Source organism: Engystomops pustulosus, chromosome 1, assembly GCF_040894005.1.
Source record: "Engystomops pustulosus chromosome 1, aEngPut4.maternal, whole genome shotgun sequence".
Lineage (NCBI taxonomy): Eukaryota > Metazoa > Chordata > Amphibia > Anura > Leptodactylidae > Engystomops > Engystomops pustulosus.
Window position 1 is genome coordinate 155,191,306 of NC_092411.1, and position 22,410 is coordinate 155,213,715.

Sequence of the window (22,410 nt, forward strand, 5' to 3'; positions counted from 1 at the left end):
ATTGAATGTGAATATTGGTATATATACTCAGTCTCCAAAATGAGTGTCAGACTCCATACTTGAACCCTGCCTGACAAACAGAATGTCATCTATATACCTTAACTGTGAGATTTCGGGCCATGGCCTGGGGTAAATCCAGTGTCTCACATTCCCACAAGTTTGCATATAAGGGCCCCCATTGAGCTGTCCATATCCTATTCAATTCTACTATAACATTTAAAGGGGTTGGCCAAGGCTTTACCTCCTGTTTTCTGTAATGTGTGGAGGGGAAGAATATTCGGTAATTTACCAATATACACTTATTAATACTTCGGCTCCACTTCTTTTTAAAGTAAAACCGTCATCAGCTGCCATTCCTGTCCATAAAAATGGTCTAAGATGTGATCCTAACTGTCCTTCCCAGATTTTATGATAGTGTTCATGAATACAATATTGGGGTCCTGGAAGGTAAAATGGTCATGGAAAGTTATTGTATACATGATTTCCCCCTGCAGCCATTTTATGGACCGGGGTGGCAGCTGATGAGGCAATGACGTTTCTAAGCAAAGGGACTTCACATATCAAGAAAACAGAACAGAACCAAATAGATGTATTATTTATTTATTTAGTATATTTATGTTTATTGGTTAAGTACCTAATGTCTTGCCCCTTCACACAAAAATTCTCATTTACATATAAATTTCCCCTTTTAAAGTTAATGAGTTGCAAACAGTTTAAAGGGGCAGTGTTGCTATTGTGGGTTCTATAGAACATAGAACCATGCTTTTGATATTAAATATAAAAATCTCACCTTAGACCTCTGTGTGCTAGATTTGAATCTCTATCTCACAGAACCATAAGTGACACCCCCTTCAGTTTCTTAGCCTCACTTATCCCCATCAAAAATCGACTTTTTATATTATATATTAATATAATATATAATTTATAGCTAAATAGGCGAGTGTTAACATAAAAGAGGAAATGTTAAAAGGGTATTCCATACCCTACATGTGGGTGCTGTTATTTTAGTGGGGGTAAAAGCCTCTCCTTGCTAGATCCTCCAAAGTTCAATTAAATGGCATCCTTTATTGAGACATAATAAAACCACAAACATGAAAAGACAATAATGTATGGACTACAATGAAATTAAAATGCATGTGTCCACAATAATGGCTGCAAAAGGCGTAAAGGTAGGTAATACAATCAATACATAGTGATGAATCCCTTACAGATATTAGGCTGAGGAGTAACAATTATAGACTCAGAAATACCATACCAGGGAAATGGACCACACACTCCCTGTTATGGTATTTCTGAGTCTATAGTCCTGCGCTTTACTTGTGCTTCATATGTGGTGCATTTACCCTGTGATACCTGTTACTCCTCAGCCTAATATCTGTAAGGGATTCATCACTATGTATTGATTGTATTACCTACCTTTGCGCCTTTTGCAGCCATTATTGTGGACACATGTATTTTAATTTCATTGTAGTCCATACATTATTGTCTTTTCATGTTTGTGGTTTTATTATGTCTCAATAAAGGATGCCATTTAATGAACTTTGGAGGATTTATTTTTCCTTTTTTTTTTTCCCCAAGTATTTGTTGATACTCATTGCTGCTTTTGGCAGTATTTGGGCCTCTACCAATTAGCTTTATTTTTGGTGTATACTCCTTGCTAGAGACAAATGGATTGGAGTCACAGCGAGGTCAGATTAGATAGACGTTTTATAGATGGGTGAGATGTAGATATAGATGTAGTGAAAGAGCACTCAGGGCTAAATACAAAGGCCGACGGCACACGTGGTGTTTTGAACCTGTTTTTGGACCGTTTTGAAGCAGTCTGTTAAATAACGCATGCGTTTTTTGAAAATGCATCAGTTTTTGACCCGTTTTAATTAAGATAATTAGTAAAACCGGTCAAAAACGGATGCGTTTAAAAAAAAAAATGCATGCGTTTTTTAACGGACTACTTAAAAACGGCCCAAAAACAGGATCAAAGCGCCACTTGTGCCGCCGGCCAAAGCCTGCTTACCTTGTGAAGTTCCGTAACCACTTCAGTTCTGGCCAGTACTTCTCTACAGTGCCCTAAGGCTGCGGTGACACGTTGCAAAGCTCAAGAGGGGATTTGCCTAACTACATTGTTCTCAAAATTGTGCTTACAAAACAAGTGCATTAACGTAATGTTAATGCATGTGTTTGTTAACCCTTGTTTTGTAAACACAATGTTGACAGCAATGTAACTAGGCAAATCTCCTTAACAGCTGTTTAAAAACGCATGTGTTAAACCCAAACATAACGCAACGTGTGACCGCAGCCTAATAAGGCCAGCGGCACACGTGGCGTTTTGAACCCGTTTTTGGCCCGTCTTTAAACAGTTCGTTAAAAAATGCATGCATTTTTTGAAAATGCATCCTTTTTTGACCGGTTTTACCAATGATCTTAATTAAAATGGATCAAAAACTGATGCGTTTTCAAAAACATGCTCTGTCCTGAGAGCCAAAATAGACCGGGTCCTGAAGATATCAAAAATGATGGCAGCATAAAGCAGACATATGGTAAATGTAAACTAGTTAGTAGTTTGGTTGGTAAAATCAGAAATTTTCTAATTTTGAAAATGGCATTTTTGTCCACATTTTTGCCACTAGCTTGATACATTACAACCTTTTTATTATGTTGTTTTTTAGAAACAAAGCTCCAGCATGTCATCATGGTCCGAACTAGACCTTCTTCTGTTGGTGGGGACACTTGGCCATGTTTTAAGTATGGGAGCAAGTAGCTTTATTGAGGAGGAACATCAAACCTGGTATTTTCTTATCAACACTTTGTGCCTGGCATTATCTCAAGAAATGTGCAGGAAATATTTTCTTGTCAGAAAAAGAAATAAAATGAACACTTCAGACTTGGAGTATCTGGAACAGACAGATGTTTATATTAACGAAATATATGATGCCCACAAAAAGGAGTTAAAAGAAGAAAGACTCTCAATTTTAGAACGTTTTATCAAAGACAATGAAAAATGGATTGCGTTGGCAAGTCCTGGCATAATCCTCATTTGTTGTCGGTTATTACGACCCTTAAATCAGACTGGAGTCCAATGGATGCATCGATCAGACTTTGGACACTGGTTGACAAGGTAACCATACAATTTTTACTTTTTGCATGGATTATCTAGTGTAGGATGATTTCTCATTATTGTGTAGAGATCAGACTAGAGTTTTTTAATTTATACTTTTTGTGTGTAGTAGAACCAGAAATAACCACTCTGAAAGTCACAGTAAAAAAATGTTGTATACACTATACTATATACTACCTTCTATTAAGATTTTGTTTGGATCTTTCTCAGAAATAAAAGGGAAGTTTCCTGTTTAATATGACAGTGTTTCTGGGTGCAAGGGTTCGGGAAATCTAGGTGTTTGAAGTTTACCCCCCTCCACTTGTCAGCTGAATGTAGAAGGAGCTGCAGGAAAAGGGTGTAGCCACACATGGCGTTTTTGATCCGTTTTTAAGCATGCGTTTTTAGTCCATTTAAAAACGCATCCGTTTTTGACCATTTACCAATTGACTATTTGGCTGCTTACAACTTGTTCTATTACAACTTGTATCCATTAAGATAACTGGGAAACAAACAAAAACAGTAAAAAACGGATGGGTTTTTAAAATGCATGTGTTTTTAAACGGACTGAAGACGCATGCTTAAAAACAGACTAAAAACGCCACATGCGGCTTTACCCTTAGGGAACATTCACACTGCCATTGCCCGCCGTACTGTAGCATGGCGGGCACACGGGGCCAGGAAGAGGAGGAGGAGGAGGTGAGCACTGCTTTCCAACTTCCATTCCAACTCACACACTGATAACACACAGACCACAAACAGCAGACCACGTGTCCTGTTTGTCTTGTGCATGTAGGCTAAAGGAGTTTACTTTGCGTTTTTAAAATGTCACAGTAGAGAATGATACATAATATACGCATAAAAATGTGTTAAATCTACTATTGTCCCAGCACTAATGGTCCCCACTTAAAGGGGTTTTCCCACGAAGGACAGTTCGGCCCTAACCACGGCACAGAGCCTAACTTGCTGATCAGTGGGGGGTCTCTGTGCTGAGACCCCTGCAGATTGTTTGGCAATTTCCATCAGCTCCATAGAGATTAATGAAGCAGAATGGTATGACTATGTATAGTTACTAGTCTCTCTGTCCCTTCAATCAATTACAGAGACAGCAGCTACACAAACCAGCCACTAGAGTGCAGCAGAGTACTGTTTTTCAAAGCTGCTGGGTGGTGAAAAGAAAGTATCCTGAAGACTGCTGCATATACAGTATACAGTTATATACAGTTGCCCAAACCTTTCTTTTCATTAGTAGCAAATCCAGCATCTTTTGACAAACCGTGTACTGTGCTGCACTATAGTGGCTGTTTGGTGTAGCTGTGACCCGTGTAATTGAGTGCAGGTACAAAGACTATTACTATACAGTCCCTCTACTTGTCCTCTCCCTAATTTATAAAATGCTCCAGCTAGTTTACTCTGATCGCAACACATTGGGGGTATCATTCCTCTAAATTAACCAAGTTACTCATTTTAGAACACTTATTACTCTTTGTTATAAGTTTATCATTCGTTTTAATAGGAATCATAAATCAACATAGAGTTTTAAATAATTGGTCCTGTGAAACCATCCCTTCCCATGAAATATAAACTGCAAAACAGATGCCATTACATGGCCTGAAAACAAAAAATGTATAGCTTGCAAAATGTTCCCACTGAAAACCTAAAAACCACCACATCCTTTAGGGAAAATTGAGAAGAATATATATGGAATGTATAAGATGTGTAAGACTTCATCAGACTACACATATAGTTTAGCATTTTGAGGGAAAAGGTAACAAATCGGCGTTAACAATTGTTTTATAATGATTGGAAATGGAAGCATGAAGTATTATAGACCATCTGTATTAGGAAGGTACTTGTTTTGTGTGTTTTGTTATTTACTGGACCTTAATTAACATTGCTTAAAATGTTTCACTTGATATGTCTATCTGTTGTGATTCCACTTTTCTTTGTATTTCCAGCTCTGAACACAAGGCTGAACTGTCATTTTTGGTAGGAACCTGCTTAGTGATGATCTTTGTTTTAATTCAAGGAAAATGCTCTTTAGTTTCCAAAGTTGCATTGATGTTTGGACTGCTGGGTGTATACTGTTACAGAGCTGCCATAGGACATGTTTTGTATCCCTGGCAACAAGATACTAAAGATATCACAAAGTAAGTAGATCAGGGGCGGTCCATTAATTTTCCCATAGGGCCACATGAGAAATTGGGAAGGTCCATACTAATATACTTATCTCACTTCTACCCAATACCTATATACTCAACAGGAAAGGAAATGATCCTCCGTGTCTTCCGTATAAAACTTCAAGTTTATTTTAGCAATAAATAAGATTGGCATAAAATGTCAAGACTGACGCGTTTCGAGCCAAGACTCTTGGTCTAAATTACAAAAAAAAATAAATAAATCGTAATATAAAGAAAAAAGTTTCTAAAAACAACCAACAAATGAATGAATGTTACATAAGCCGAGTTTTTCAGCACAAAAAATGTGCTGAAAAACCCTAACTCTGCTTATACTTCACTCAAGAAAAACAAAACAAAAAGTGTATCCGCCTTCCGACGCGCCCAGCAGGCCCTCTTCCATAAATTGCAGGCCCGGCATCGGCTCAGTGTTCTGGTACGTTGAGGGCATCGTGACGTCAGCAGCACGCACACTTTGATCTATCGAGCGGCTGACGTCATGGTGCCTGCACGGGGGAGCGGACCAGCCGGGGGGGGGGGGCTCAGAAGGTAAGTACACTTTTTGTTTTTTTTCTACAGGCATTATATTGGGGCAGGGGCTGGCAGGCTATATGCTACAGGGAAAAATCCGTAGGTTTTTCCTCTGCCTCTACATCATTTGGACATATAACTGTCTAGGTAAATGTCAAGGTATAGCCAGTGAAAACAGTACCTTTGGTAAGGTGGGAATGAGGTTAATAAAAGCCCTCACGTTCTCAAGCAGATCCTTCCTTGTGATGCGATTGTTAGTCCGCTCGCGGGACGCAGCGAGCAGCTGTGTTGGTCTCTTTTCCTTCCGGCTCAGAAACCGAGTGACCGCTCTTTTTCGTTCCACCTCGATCCAGAAACGTGTATATAGAAAGAAATACAAAGCAATAGTGTAGCACAGCTTTGATTGAAGACAGTAATCTTTAATTTTTATACTCACAATGCTAGGAATTAAAAAGGCCTTAAGTAAAAAATCTTTAAATAAAAGAATTCTCATGCACATTCGGCGGTAGTTGCCCGACTCGAGTTTCGCCAATAGCGGCTTCTTCCAGGGCTACTAGCTAGTAGCCGCTGGAAGAAGCCGCTATTGGCGAAACTCGAGTCGGGCAACTACCGCCGAATGTGCATGAGAATTCTTTTATTTAAAGATTTTTTACTTAAGGCCTTTTTAATTCCTAGCATTGTGAGTATAAAAATTAAAGATTACTGTCTTCAATCAAAGCTGTGCTACACTATTGCTTTGTATTTCGTTCTATATACACGTTTCTGGATCGAGGTGGAACGAAAAAGAGCGGTCGCTCGGTTTCTGAGCCGGAAGGAAAAGAGACCAACACAGCTGCTCGCTGCGTCCCGCGAGCGGACTAACAATCGCATCACAAGGAAGGATCTGCTTGAGAACGTGAGGGCTTTTTTTAACCTCATTCCCACCTTACCAAAGGTACTGTTTTCACTGGCTATACCTTGACATTTACCTAGACAGTTATATGTCCAAATGATGTAGAGGCAGAGGAAAAACCTACGGATTTTTCTTTACTAGCAAGGAATATTGGACTGCCTTTCCTCTCTTTTCCTCTTTGCGCCATCATTCGCTGGACAATCATACTGAACCCCGGTTCCAATCACTGTTTAGACTTTATTACTATATGCTACAGGGGGCTGGCGGGCTATATAATACAATTTTACATGCCCTTTCTTGTCACCCCTTTCATGTTATAAAGAATTTACCGAAAGGTGAATTTATTTGAGCAAGAGAAATTGCTTGACTAATGAGGAATTCCAGTGTGAATGTACCTCAATTAGAGAGCATTTGTCACACCCTAGATAGCCTAATTGGGCTATACGAAGAGCAGAAAATAATGTATCCAAAATCAGTAGATCTACCTTAATTTTGAAAGAATTCAGTTACCTTCACCACTACATATAGTGAGGAATATAAACAAGTTACAATCAAACATGGTTACATTACAAGGAAAATTAAAAATGCGAGCACAGAATTTATCTTCTTTTTCTACAAGCTATATAACATTTCTAAGTACATAAACTGCAACACAAGTTATGTGCTATATTTAATTGATTGTACTTTGTCAATCCAACATGTTGCATGTACTACAACTCCCCTGAAAAAAACATATTTGCAGACATTTATCAGACATTTCCAACTCGTCTGCAGTTTCAAGACACTTTGCCTCAGTTCACACTGGTGACACAAGTGGCTTCATATTTAGAAAAGTTGAATGTGTCTTCAAACCTGTCAGAGGGGAAGATCAGACTCAAACTTTTAAATTGAGAAGTCTACTGGATTTTTGTTCTCAATACCACACAACCTAAAGCAGTGATGTCAAACCTTTTAGAGACCGAGCGCCCAAACTACAACAAAGACCTCCTTATTTATCGCAAAGTGCCAACACAGAAATGTAATTTGTGATTTATACTCCCTTCTCTGTCACAGATTTCATTGATATCAGCACCTGAGGACACCAATATAGCAGAAAATAGTCCCAGGTACAGCTGTCACTTTAATATATATAAAATAGCTCTGTGCACAGCAAGTCCTGGGCTGTCTGGGACTGTAGGAAGATGCCTGGAGTCCTCTCTGGTGATGGCCTGAGTGCCCACAGAAAGGGCTCTGAGTGCCACCTCTGGCACCAGTGCCATAGGTTAGCCATCACTGACCTAAAGGCATGAATAAACGCCAGATTATCACTATTGAATATGCATTTTGATAATTAGAACAATTATTGGAAAATACTGTATTTTTTGGACTATAAGGCGCATAGTCCAGTGCGCCTTATATATGAACCTTTATAGAAACTTTTTTTCTATATATTGTGATTTTATTTTTTTAAATTCAGACTAAGAGCCTTGGCTTGAAACGCGTCAGTCTTTAATGTATATGCTGATTGTATTTATTGCTAAAATAAACTGAAGACACGCTGTGCAGGAGGATAATTTCCTTTCCTGTTGAATGAAATGCGCTGCTCTGCTGAGGCTACTAAGCACGCCTCTCCCAATTGCCAAGCACCTGTAGCCGGTGCTACATATGTTCAATACCTATATACTGTATTCGGTATAAAACCTATCCATACATAAAAAAAACTGCAAATAAGCAATACAATGATTCAATAAAAATGCAGAGGACCTCATTGCATCATTATTTCATTATGGGAAAAGCAGCTAAAATTTTTCAACAATCTTGCATGCGCCGGAGATGGTTAGAGGACTAAACATCTTCGGGCCTTATGATTCCCAGGTCTGAAGTAAAAAGTGGATACTTTCTTGTCAGTATTAGGGCTCATGCACACTAACGTGTGCCCCTTCGGCCAGTCAATAATATTTGCTTACAGGTAGATGTAACATTTTATGCTATTTCACAGAAAAATGGTAAAAAACCAACAATAATAACCACAACTATCGCACGACAAAGGCTCAATGTATATGATTGCTTCCTTTTACCACCACATGGAGGTCATATTGGCCTCGATTTTTGCTGTAGTATTTTATATTCCAAACAGGAGGATGCAAATAAGTTTTAAAGGGTGGAAAAGGAAATACTTTTCCTCTTTCCCATGACAGAAAAATTATTTGGATATTTCTTAACCAGCATTCTCAGCTTGCTTAGCCTGTAAAGGCAATCTCCATAAGCAGAAAAATGTCCTTGCATTCTCATTCCAGTGATGCATGAGCAAATCTTTACTGGTCACCGAGTGATCACCTGCATTAGTCATGTCATTGCTGCAGCCAACTATACAAAGTCCAGCCGGGCTTGATGCAGGACCAGAGGTCTTTTAACAGATTTGCTATCAGATTACATTACTGATTTCTGTGCATCATGGGAAGGAGCTGCTTACCCCAAGCAAGTGGTGTGATAGTGTAGACTGTATGTGTGACCACCACTCCATTTATTGTAAAATTGTCTGCAGGCTTTATACCTTTCTCATGCATTCTAAATGTTCTCTTTGAAAACTAGAATACCAGAGAAAACTTTTAAAAATAAAAAAATTATTTTGATTATTTTCAGAGGAATTACAGAAGCCCGTTTCGTCTATATATTTGTACTTGGCATTCTTATAACTGGAATTAAGGACTTGTTGAAATCTCATATGATGTGCGCAGATTATAAAGCAAAGTCTATGGGATTATGGGAAGTATACAGTGGATTAGTCCTTCTTGCAGCACTTTTGTTTCGACCACATAACCTTGTGGTTTTAGTATTCTGTCTCCTCATCCAGATTATTTTAACAATGTTCATCTGGAAAATATTGAAGTATGATGCAGCGCAAATCACTTTTATGCACTATTGGTTTGGACAAGCATTTTTCTTTTTTCAGGTAAGTGACCCTTCAGACCTACCCAATTTATTCTGGTATTTTTTACAAAGAGACTGTTATGATAAAAAAAATATTTGCATATTATATTTCAAAAGAAGTAACTGAGAGGTAGAACCAGAGGTGCCTGGCCTGCTCACAAGCACAGCATGTACTTTGTACGCGAAGACTTTGTACAGAGGTTCTCTTTTCAGCATGAACTCCTTAAAAGAAAAAGTAAAAACACACACACGTGTGCATAAGGAGTGGGAATGGAAAAACAGGAGAAGGAAACAAGTTTGTCTAATAGAAAAAAAAAAGTTTACTGTTATTGCCTGCACCACTCGTTTATATGGGGTGAAGTGATGAGGGAGCAGAGGGGAGACAATGTAACAGCTTGTGAAGCTGCAGCACAAAGAGTATTTGGTAAAATTCCCAGGAGCCCTTCAGGACTTTAGAAGGAAGATGTATAACAAATATAAGAATATTACCCCATCATGATGCCTGGATCTAAGATTAAGTGTGCCTGGTTTATCAAGCTTTATTTTTGATGGTAGATTTCCTTTAAAGGACATCTACCACCAGGATGAATGACTGTATGCCTGAGGGGCTCCAGGCTCAATTAACACATGTGGAGCCTGGAGCACCTCAGGCTCATTTGCATACATTCCTTTATCCTGGTGTCAGATGCCCTTTTAAATAAAAAAAAACAAACAAACAAACATACAATAGTACCTATACTCCCATCTCCGCCTTTCCCCAGTAGTGCCACAGCTGCCTGCCGTAGTGTTCTGGAGACACTAGTGATGGGCTGTAGGGGTCCTGTACCATTGATTCGCTGTCATTGCTGCATGTAGCAAATGTGTGAACTGTTGCTAAATGTTCATAGGAATGGTACTGCTTTGTCTGTATAACATTAAAGACTTTCTTCTCTTTTTTTTCCAGGGAAACTCCAACACCATAAGTACAGTGGATATTTCAGCTGGTTTTGTTGGACTTGAGAACTATGTTGAGATCCCAGCCGTTTTACTTACTGCATTTGTGACTTATAGTGGGCCTTTACTTTGGTCTATGCACCTGTTGTGTTACCTGAATGGAGAAATCAACAAGTAATTATACAATTTATAAGACTCTAAATAATAGTAAGCTACATTTCTATGTAGACATGTATGGTAAATGGAGTATTTTTCCATAAACATATAGGCATTTCTCAGTTAAGATTTGAGACTTACTCTTTATAAACTGCTGACTCTGAACAGCATTTAGAGGAGGAGCTGTAAGAGAGAAGCAGTGATACAAACAAACATTAATAGTATAATTCCCTAATAAGTCATACAATGGTCAGAAATCATTTACTGTTTATGCACATACTAATTTACCAATCTTCTCTTTCAGGACATCTACAGCTGTGGCACATGGATGTTTCTCCTATGCCATAATTCGTTCTCTTCCAGTGACTGTTTACATTCTTCTGGTCACAGGTTTCCGTTACCATTTGTTCATTTGGAGTGTCTTTTCCCCTAAACTACTATATGAAGTGATACATCTAGTCATCTCAGCAGGCGTTTGTGTGACATTTACTGTCGTAGACAAAAACCAAGTAGCAAAGAGTGAACATTAATATTCAATACCCTTAAAGGGAACCTGTCATCAGGATTTCACATTTTCAACTAATGTAGGGTTCCCATAGCCTGTTTAATAGTAATTCCCAATTTGCTTTTATAATTGACATTAGTGGTTCCACCAACTTTTTAATAGTTGATAAAAGTATATCTGGTTCTCTGCTCCTAACACAGAGGTGAGCTGACAGATTTGTTTGCAGCACAGGATCAGCTTATGTTTGCATGAAGGGCAGTTGTAAGACCAGTGTGAAGATGACATGATCAGCAGGGGAGATTTATCAGAAGTGTCTGAGAGCAGAACCGTTCTAGTTGCCCATGGCAACCAATCTGAGCTCAGCTTTCATTTTCCAATAGCTGCTGCTACTAAAATTACAGCTGATAAATCTCCCCTGATTCCTCTGTGACTTGATGCAGTTTGCTGGCAGGGAGTCAGATATATTTTATCATTTTTTAAAAGTGAGTGGAACCACTAATGTTGAATATAAAAGCAGAAAGGCATAAAAAGGCTATAGGAAAATATAATTAGGTGAAAAAGTGACATCCTGATGACTGGTTCCCTTTAAAATGAACCTTTTCTGTGATGATTTTAATTTCTTTATATATTTTTAAAGGCTTCCACAGATCCCACCCGTGATCAACTACAATGTCCAGCAGGTGACTACTTGTATCTTAGTGATATATGATGCAAGGAATCCCTGCTTGCCAGTAGAAGCAGCATTATGTAATCATGAGAATAGTTTGGTGCTTCTTTTTCTTTTTATGAGCGGGAAGCGTGGACTCCTTGCATTATATATCACTATCTTGCAAGGTATCCCATCCATGGCATTGTGCTTGGTCCATGAAACGGGAGAGTCTGACCACGAGAGTGTGGGAGTGCCCTCAAGCAGTTTATCAAAATCCTTTACATAGACATACTTGATAAGTGTAGCAGTCACTAGAGATGGAGATTAGGAGCCTACAATGATATTATTTATTATGTAGTATAAAAGTAATACTGTATAGAAATGCAGCTTATTTGACTTTGTTGTGAAGATTCCTTTTTACTCTTTATATAAATGAGTAATTGGTTAGCCAAGTGGGCGTTACAGCATCGACTGGCACATTCAGATAGTGACTGACTCTCAGACTGTGCAGAAACAAATCCTAAACACCCATTTGGAAAACTACTCAGAAACCTTTATAAGGTACCCCAACAAGAGTGTTAGCAGAATTGATGAACCAGAAAGTTATGTCATAGGTAATCAAACTGCTTAAAGGAAACCTACCACTTCTGAAGGTAGGTATGAGATGCAAACACCGGGCACCAGCTCAGGGTGAGCTGGTGCCGGTGCCTAGTCTCGTTAGTGTTAAAACCGCGGTATCGCGGTTTTAACACTTTTTAAACTTTCTAGCAGAAACTGCTTCGGCGCTGCGCGCGACCGTGCGCGCGCAACGCCTGCGGCATTTCCAATGTAGGCGCGCGCACATTCGTGCGCACGCAGCGCCGAAGCAGTTTCTGCTAGAAAGTTTAAAAAGTGTTAAAACCGCGATACCGCGGTTTTAACACTAACGAGACTAAGCACCGGCACCAGCTCACCCTGAGCTGGTGCCCGGTGTTTGCATCTCATACCTACCTTCAGAAGTGGTAGGTTTCCTTTAAAACCACCACATCAGTTCTCTTTAAGGGTGGACTCTATTTGTATAGCAGATCTTCATGTAGCATGTAAAGCATGTCAGGTTAAACATCTTATCATGAAGTTTAGTTTCAGAACTGTGGCCCCCAGTGTCGCATTCAACTCTCTACAATCTAATGTTCATGGCCTAATGTTCTGTGTTTGGACCAGAAAAACATAAGAATGTTTACATTGGTATAAAATGATAATTGATGGAAACACACAACATAAAAAATATGTAAAATTCAATCACATGGTAAACTTCTGCCATGTTCAGCAGTGTTTTTGCAATGCACATGGTAGAAATCTGTTGGAGGACTGAAGAACAATTTACTGTTCACCTGCAGGTAAAACACACAACAATAATCAACTTGCTGTGTGTTTCAAACCCAAGATACCAGACATAGTTTTTTTTTTTTTTCTTTATTCCATCAACAATATCCATGCATTAGATGCTGGTGAATCGGTGGGGATTATGCTTTGCCTTCAGCTTCATCGATGCAGAAAAATAATGCTGCGTTCACAATAAGAAAACAATGTAAAATTTCTTTAAAAGAAATTAAAGATGACAAACTATAAAGTTTTTTGGGGCTAAGCAACTTGTAAATAGTTTTGGGGTGTATTATTTTTCTAAAAAAAATATGTATATGAGCTTTATAAATTTTACTTGTTTGTTACTGTACTTTTGTATGTATATAAGCAGTTAGCTTTTTCAGGTATACTGATCAATGATGAAGAGAAATGTATTTAGAATTGGATCCCCCTACCTCCTGTTGAATGATTGTATGGGACTCAAGTTGGCAAATTATGAGTGGAAACATTAAATAAAATTCAACAACAATTTTCACTTGTCTAGCTTGGTTTATTTTTTGACTGTTCCCACTGTTTATTTAGAAAATACGAGTACAGGTGGTCCCCTACTTAAAGGAAATCTACCACCAGGAGGAAGGATTGTAAACCAAGCACACAGACATACTGGTTTGTGCTCACTCTGACAGCATCTGCTTTCCAGGGTCTGCCTGTATGTGTTTTTATGTGAATTTTGATATTTCTAGTACCATATACACTGCCATAGGTTATTTATAGGGCTTGTCAGAGACTACAGTCAATGGCCTATCCTGAGCCCCACTCACACAATGGCCCAAATATATTAAAACTGTTGCACTGTGCATTAGTTTTGTTTGCACTTGCTTTGTTCAAGTTGCACAACATTATTTAATAGTGTTGCAGGCTCTTAATTAAACTTGTCAGTTTTCAGGATGTAATACAGTTGCACCTATTTTTTTTTTGTGCACTTTGCATCATGCCGCTGCAACATTTTTGGGGGGAGATTTATCACTGCTTTACGCCAGAAAACAGAAGCAGTGGAATTAAGGCAAATTCTTGTGCAGTGCATGAATTTGTGACTAAAATCACAAATATGCCACCTCCACACCACCTCCATGTTTAGGGGCGGGCAGTGCATTCTTTTGCAAAACCAGCAAAACTTTCATTCACTGGTCTTTACGCAACAATACACCAGGTCCAACCTGTTCGGCTTGCCAGCTGTGCATCAATGAATAGTGTCCAACAAATTAGACCATAAACAAAGTTGTCTTCTTTATACAAATGCTTCATTTACTTAAATTTTATCAAATATACAATATTTACAGTTCAGTTGCATTCATCTTCATACTTTTGTGACGAACGGTGCAATTGCAATAATCTTCATGGTCTTGTATAAAACAGTAATAATGGCTTGTTTGCATTATATCACAGGGTGTCACTATACAACATATTTCTTGCTCGCATATTCAGCGTAAGTGAATCAATATAGTATAGACACTCACTCAATCAATATTCAGACCTCGGGTAGAGACTGAGGAAGGGGGCGTTTCCCCTGAAACGTTACGTCATGTGGCTCATACTGCTGTCCATAGCGGTCTCGTGAGTATTACTGAGATTACTGCAATCGCACTGTTTTTCACAAAAGTACGAAGAGAAGTGCAACTGAACTGTAAATATTGTATACAGGCAGTCCCCGGGTTACTTACAAGATAGGGTCTGTAGGTTTGTTCTTAAGTTGAATTTGTATGTAAGTCAAAATTGTATATTTTATCATTGTAACCCCAGCCAGAATTGGACAATTGGATTTTAAAAATGTTGGGTTGTCATAAGAACCAGGATTAACAATAAAGCTTCATTGCAGACACCTACAGTAACTGTTATAGCTGTTTATTTTAGCCTATGGCTAAAGTACAGTAAATTACCAATTTCCAGTGGTTCGTTTGTAACTAGGGGTCGTCTCTAAGTCGGGTGTCCTTAAGTAGGGGACCGCCTGTATTTTATAAATTTGAAGTAAATTAAGCATTTTTATAAAGAAGACAACTTTGTTTATGGTCTAATTTGATAGACACTATTCATTGATGTGTTTATATGAGGTTATGGAGATCCTCTAGTCCTAGACCATTTGTCAACTTGTTTTCCTCCACGTTTCTTTGTCTGTTCTTATATTCTAATGCCAGATACATCAAGATGCCTAAGCCTCTTGATGTATCCGATGGGACGTTTGGGGGCGCGCTATCATATGTTAACGCCCCCAGATAAATTTCTCTTCCTATAGCCAAGCCACACTGATAGAGGCCGGAAGAGGGGAAGGAAAGGGAGAGGAAAAATACGCTCCTGCTGCAGTTCCTCCTATTCAGCAGAGCTCATAGATGTAAAGAAAGAAGCACATACCGTAATACCTGCACACAATACAAATATAGCAAGACTGCAAATTTTTTGATTAATATTGAAGGAGTATTCACCAGGCAGTTATGGCAACTGATTTAAAAGAGTGTCCAACCCCTTTAAATTGCTGTGTTTACACTTTGTGATAAATAAGTTGTTTTTTTAGCAGTTTGGGCACTCAGTCTCCAAAAGATTCGCCATCACTGCCCTAGTATAAAGCCCTTTTTCCTCATATCTTGTCTGATACACTTTAAGTATAACTAAAGTTTGAACAAAATTGCATGAATTAACACTACAGATGATAGAATTTGTAATATACTTAATGAAAGACACAGGTTTCTGTGTCTTTTATCCTTTTGTCTTTCTTCCAAAGCAGTTTGTGTAAATAAGCTTTCTGTCCTGTATCCAATGATAGTTTAGGGATAAGGGAGCCTGATAAACTATAAGAAGAGTCCCTGGATAGTGTAATCTCCTCATAGCTTGTCAGAGCTTGATCAGAAAGTGATATTTTCAGTATGTATGGAAAAAAATTGATCTTCAGCCTCCTTTCCATATATTTATGATGTGTACCAGACTTCAGAAAGAAGAACAGAAACACATAATAAAGAAGTTTACTATTATCACCTGCTTTATTCTTTTATCTAAAACTTAAAATGCTTCAATGGTTAAATTATGCTTTAAAGCGCAAATCAGTAGTCCTTTGGATGTACAAAAACTGCCTATTATCTTGTTACCTATATCCACCAGCTTCTTTGCTGTTCTCCTCAGTTTAGACTATTCTTGAAGTAGAGCATATGAATAAGAAGAAATGATAATTGCTTAACTTGGATTCTCTTGTTTGTTAAAAGCTGAAGTGGGCCGCATCACGGAAAGACCAGTTGATCACAGGTCACAAGGCAACAAAAATATAAGCAATTCCAGTGTCCTCTTTTTAGATAAAAATGTCTTTTTTATTAAAAAAAATCATTAAAAATAGCAGGGGTACATCTGGGGAAGAGAGAAGGGAGGCTAAGGAAAGGAGTAGCATCTTCTGCAAGAAGAGGACACTACGTAATTTCTTTCATTTTTATATAACTGAAGTAACTGTTTCCCCTGGCTGTGCTTACGATCCCTGTGAAACGTGCTATTACTTCACGGGTCGTGAAAGGGTATAGACAGAAAAAGAAGAAAATGTCCACAAAGTGTGTCTCACTTAAATATCAATCTCTCACTCCTCTGCACACACCAGTGGCCCCGCTCATCGGCCCCAGGCCTTCCTAGTGGAGGTCCCTGCAGCTGGGGCTGGTCCTGGCAGCACCACAGAGAATGGAAGAAGTACGACTCCAGATCCTCAGCCAGCTGTCAGGATGCAGAGGAGGGAGGCGTGCAACCCTGTGGCCCCAGATAAACACTATCCAGGACAATCTACAGCTGGAGGGATATGTAACTGTATTTGTGTGTGTGTAGATGTAATGTGTATGTATAGATATACCATGAGTATAAGTGTGAGCATAAGCAATATGGTGGGCATTTGTCAATGCTTCTATGCCAGTTTCTTGTGTGGAAGCACTGAAATTATCACAATTTCTTGTGAAAATTTACTGCAAAAATAGGGATTATTTGTTTGTGTGTCTACGCCACCTCTACACCATGTGGGCAGTGAGGGGCTCACCCTGGGTACTTTTTAAAAACTTGCAGACTTTTGTTTGAAAGTTTTTATACAAAACTACATCAGATCAGAACTAGCGTAGTTTTGCCTGACAGCGCAGCCACCTGACAGGTACATCAAGAGGCCTATGCCTCTATATGTATTAGCAGATAGACGTAAGGGGGAATTTATCATATGCTAGTGCTCGTGCGCCCCTGGCCACCCATGCCTGCCTGGTGCCATTGCCAGTGACCGTTAAAACCCTGTTAAAGATGACCTTAAGGGTCTGTGGGCACTCAAGGCTTTAACATACCTCGGCTCAGTTGTAAGGCGATCTCCAAATCATATAGGTTTCTGATACCAGCACTGGGATAAATGAGCAGTACACAGAAGACATAGGTCATAGTTTAGTTTTGGCATAGTTATTTTTTTTTATATAAAAGGAAAAGCCCAGGTACTCTCCTGGATAACATCCCCTTGGGGGCTCTACTGAGCTCTAAGTTTCGTGTCTCTAATGATGTGCCTTTCTTTTTTAAAATAGAGACCCCACCCAAACTGTAGTCAAACTAAGAAAGGAATCACTACGCAGGTTATGTAAAATGGATGCTGAGTCTAAAATGGCTGACAGTGTACAAAATGGTGTCTGAGCCCACTGTAAAATCCTTCACAGACTTGAACACTCATAGGCTATTGCGAGTGCAAGAATGCAAGTCATGAACACCCTACATCCGCCCGTTCCCCCTGTATGTGTGTATATGTTATATGTGTGTGCAGTGGATATATGTTGTATGCAGGGGCTGACCAGCAACTGTCAAATTTAGGACATAGGCAGGGGGAGACCTAATAAAGTGAGAGATAGGGGGGTGGAGAGCCCAATTAGGAATTTTGCCCCTTTGTAGAAGTAAATGCACCCTCTGCACCTGTAGCTGAACCTGGAAAAGGGTGATGGAATAATGTGGTACATATTTATAACATATTTTGGTAAAAGTCACTACTTATTAGAAAAACTTTAATCAGAAAGCTAGTTTTTCCACATTTGTGGTTAATTATTGGCAAATTGGCAATTGTTATGATATGTAAAGCTTTTCCAGAGATATTGTCATAGCAGAATGTCAAAAATTGACCCGGACATTCAGGCACCAATGACCATCAATAAGTACCTAGAAGAGATATAACAGGCAAGGTAGGACATCCATTATCAGAACATACAGGTAAAATGTCTCATCTGGGTAAGCTGGCAAATGTATCCCCAAGTATTTTACAGTTGATTAGTTTGCCATTGAAAAGGGAACCGCTCATTATTTTTAAGGGAAGTACATTCCATTAACGAGAGCCATGGATAGTGTAAAGATATGCAAAAGTCATGCTGGTTTCATGTACAGTTTCACTATATACACTCACCGGCCACTTTATTAGGTACACCATGCTAGTAACGGGTTGGACCCCCTTTTGCCTTCAGAACTGCCTCAATTCTTCGTGGCATAGATTCAACAAGGTGCTGGAAGCATTCCTCAGAGATTTTGGTCCTTATTGACATGATGGCATCACGCAGTTGCCGCAGATTTGTCGGCTGCACATCCATGATGTGAATCTCCTGTTCCACCACATCCCAAAGATGCTCTATTGGATTGAGATCTGGTGACTGTGGAGGCCATTTGAGTACAGTGAACTCATTGTCATGTTCAAGAAACCAGTCTGAGATGATTCCAGCTTTATGACATGGCGCACTATCCTGAACGTAGCCATCAGATGTTGGGTACATTGTGGTCATAAAGGGATGGACTTGGTCAGCAACAATACTCAGGTAGGCTGTGGCGTTGCAACGATGCTCAATTGGTACCAACGGGCCCAAAGAGTGCCAAGAAAATATTCCCCACACCATGACACCACCACCACCAGCCTGAACCGTTGATACAAGGCAGGATGGATCCATGCTTTCATGTTGTTGACGCCAAATTCTGACCCTACCATCCAAATGTTGCAGCAGAAATCGAGACTCATCAGACCAGGCAACGTTTTTCCAATCTTCTACTGTCCAATTTCGATGAGCTTGTGCAAATTGTAGCCTCAGTTTCCTGTTCTTAGCTGAAAGGAGGGGCACCCGGTGGGGTCTGCTGCTGTAGCCCATCTGCCTCAAAGTTCGACGTACTGTGCGTTCAGAGACGCTCTTCTGCCTACCTTGGTTGTAACGGGTGGCGATTTGAGTCACTGTTGCCTTTCTATCAGCTCGAACCAGTCTGCCCATTCTCCTCTGACCTCTGGCATCAACAAGGCATTTCCGCACACAGAACTGCCGCTCACTGGATGTTTTTTCTTTTTCGGACCATTCTCTGTAAACCCTAGAGATGGTTGTGCGTGAAAATCCCAGTAGATCAGCAGTTTCTGAAATACTCAGACCAGCCCTTCTGGCACCAACAACCATACCACGGTCAAAGGCACTCAAATCACCTTTCTTCCCCATACTGATGCTCGGTTTGAACTGCAGGAGATTGTCTTGACCATGTCTACATGCCTAAATGCACTGAGTTGCCGCCATGTGATTGGCTGATTAGAAATTAAGTGTTAACGAGCAGTTGGACAGGTGTACCTGATAAAGTGGCCGGTGAGTGTATATCCCCAGGATGTACAGAGAACCTTCTGGCACTACACACTGACACACAGGTCACTGGAAGAGAGGGAGGCACATCTGTAGCACACATTACAGTTTGCCATCCTACACTATATCAAAACTACTACAACAATTGATTTTTCAAATTAGCACGGGGTAATTGACATATATGTAAAGGAAATCATAATACATGGAGGCTGAGCCAGCAGGAGACCCGCAAAGGATTAGAACACCAACTTTTTCAGTATAAAGTAGGGAAAAGCAAGGAAATGTTCGAGGGAAGGAAAGAGAGGAGGGCTGAGGGAGGAGAGAGAAAAGGAAAGTCAATAATAAATAAAGGTTGGGGAGCAAAATCCCAGAATTAAGTTGCCAATGTTCCTCAAGTGGTCGGTGTGACATACCCTCAACTCTCAGGTCACGTAACATGGTGCACCTACACTGGGGAACCCTCACAATTTATTACATAAAACCCTGCCCACCTATCCAATATCGTGTATTTATGTATTAATTCTACTATTGTAACATCCCAGTACCCTCCCAAAATTGTTCTGCCACCACTTATACTTTGCTTACTAAGAAGGCAATAGGGGCCTATCTACTTAAAGGGGTATTTCCACAAAGACAAGTTTCTCAAATGTACTCAGGATAACATAATAACACATTCTCTAATTCACTGTTATTAACAAAAATACAGCATTTCACAGATATAAGTCCAACTTGTACACAATTTCAGTTGCCTCTAGACACGACCCTGTAACTTCTGACTTCTTGGTTTTCTGTCTGACGGCCCTGGAGCTGAGTCTCTCTCTCTCTGTTCTCTGCCTCTATAGCCCCTGCAGTCCAGGACAGAGCTCACACTGATACACAAGCACTGAGTTCCTGCCGGCAGCATCAGCATTAGAACTACAATCTACAGACATATAAGTTATTTATCTGGGAAGCCACAGTAGATCTAGTGTGTTGTGGAATAGCAGAGATGTAGGAGATCTGACTGACTTTGTGTGCAATAGGTATCTCATGGATCTCATCATCTCTGATCTGTCTCTTTGCTCTTTCTATGTGTCAGGTACTAGCATGGCCGGCGCTATGGGTAGGCAAAGGTGGCAATTGCCCAGGGCCCCCTGAAAGGGGAGAATCTCTTCTTTCAAATGAATCTTGAATCTTGTTTCTAGGTGCCATGGATCCAGAGATATTCAGGTTTAAAGTGAGAATATCAGGTGCCATTTTTATATATAAAAATCACTCCCAACGGCAGTTCAACAGTTATTATCTCCATTTTCCTAAAACTTAGAAACACAAATTTAGATTCATATAAAAGAGTAGACTCTCTTCTTTCATAGGAAAAAAAGAAGTGAGGTCCTATGTGTCACAGAGCCAGAGATACAGCCCCCTGAAATTAACCCCCACCAATCCAGATTCTCCAGTCCCTCCAGTCTACAGGGAGAATTTGCTGCACACAGGAGCTGCTGCACCTCACAGATAATGGAAATATTCACTTTATATGTTACTACATTTTGAGAAGGGATAATATCAACTAATATTCATGTTTTTAACCCTTCTCTATGCAGAACTATCTAAGAACACACTTTGGGCCACATGTATCAATCGTTTTTTTCTGTTGTTTTTGCGCCTTTCCATTCATTCATTTATTTTTGCGACTAAACGCCAAACTAGCTGCGCAGCAAAAATAACCAGCTTTCCCTCATTTATCCTAGCAATCCAGATGTTTTGCTGCGCCTAATGATATTCATCACTTGCGACTTTTCATTTAGGCGCATAAACGGGCGCAAAAACACTCCAGCCCGAAGGTGGCGTTAACTGAGAAGAAAGCACTGAGCCCATTTCTAGCAGCAAAGCTCATCCAGACACTGCAGACACTAGACAGATCATACAGACATGAGATACTCTGCAGACACTAGTACAGATAATACAGACACTACATACATTGCAGACAGGAGCTGCAGACTCTATTTACAGTTCATCACCTTCTATTTACAAAACATTCTGCAGAATCCTGAGCTCAAAGCAAGAGAGAAGAGAACGTTACAGAATGTTGCAGATAGTACTGTCAAGTGTCCCCCATTTAATTCTGCACAGTATCTGAGGGGGATACTGTGCAGAATTACAGAGGTGCAGCAGGAGACCAGCACTGGGGGATCCCCTCCAGGAGAAGCCCCTGCTGAGGAGGTCACTGGGTGCTGGGTGTCACACACCTGGATGCTGCTGTGAGTGTTATCTTCATGCTGGGATGTGGGACAAGCAGAGAGGAGCTGGTAGCAGGATCACATGTAAGTGCCTGAATCTAACATTGCGCCTAAACTGCGCCAAAATTGCGCCTAAACTGTGTTAAAGTAAAGTGATTAATAAGAGGCAGGAAATTAACTTATCACAGATGGTTGTAGCTTGTGATAATTCTGGAAAACAGTGCACCAGAATTTAGGCGCAACTACTACACTTAGGCGCACAAAAGTGATAAATGTGGCCCTTTCTCTCTTATTCCCTTTTATTTTGTGATAGTTATTTTTTGTTGGGAAAATTGACTGATACGATGAACATTCAATCCTCTTCGCCTAATGTGACGACCAGA

General features: G+C 39.8%; 1 protein-coding gene and 1 long non-coding RNA gene across 3 annotated transcripts in view; one reads left to right on the forward strand and one right to left on the reverse strand.

Moving 5' to 3' along the window:
- Positions 1 to 11,291, forward strand: part of PIGG (phosphatidylinositol glycan anchor biosynthesis class G (EMM blood group)) — a 37,880-nt gene extending 26,589 nt beyond the window's left edge. For both annotated transcript variants that reach the window (XM_072112049.1, XM_072112055.1), the window contains 5 exons: positions 2,667 to 3,115; positions 5,053 to 5,244; positions 9,317 to 9,626; positions 10,548 to 10,711; positions 10,998 to 11,291. In XM_072112049.1, coding sequence (XP_071968150.1) covers positions 2,667 to 3,115; positions 5,053 to 5,244; positions 9,317 to 9,626; positions 10,548 to 10,711; positions 10,998 to 11,223 — 1,341 coding nt within the window. In that variant the 3' untranslated portion in view covers positions 11,224 to 11,291. The remainder of the gene's footprint in view (positions 1 to 2,666; positions 3,116 to 5,052; positions 5,245 to 9,316; positions 9,627 to 10,547; positions 10,712 to 10,997) is intronic.
- LOC140064831 (uncharacterized) lies at positions 10,554 to 11,051 on the reverse strand. Its single transcript, XR_011847819.1, has 3 exons — positions 10,974 to 11,051; positions 10,835 to 10,876; positions 10,554 to 10,691 (listed from the first exon to the last, which is right to left on the reverse strand). It is a non-coding gene; the product is annotated as an uncharacterized lncRNA (long non-coding RNA).
- Positions 11,292 to 22,410: the final 11,119 nt, after the last annotated feature.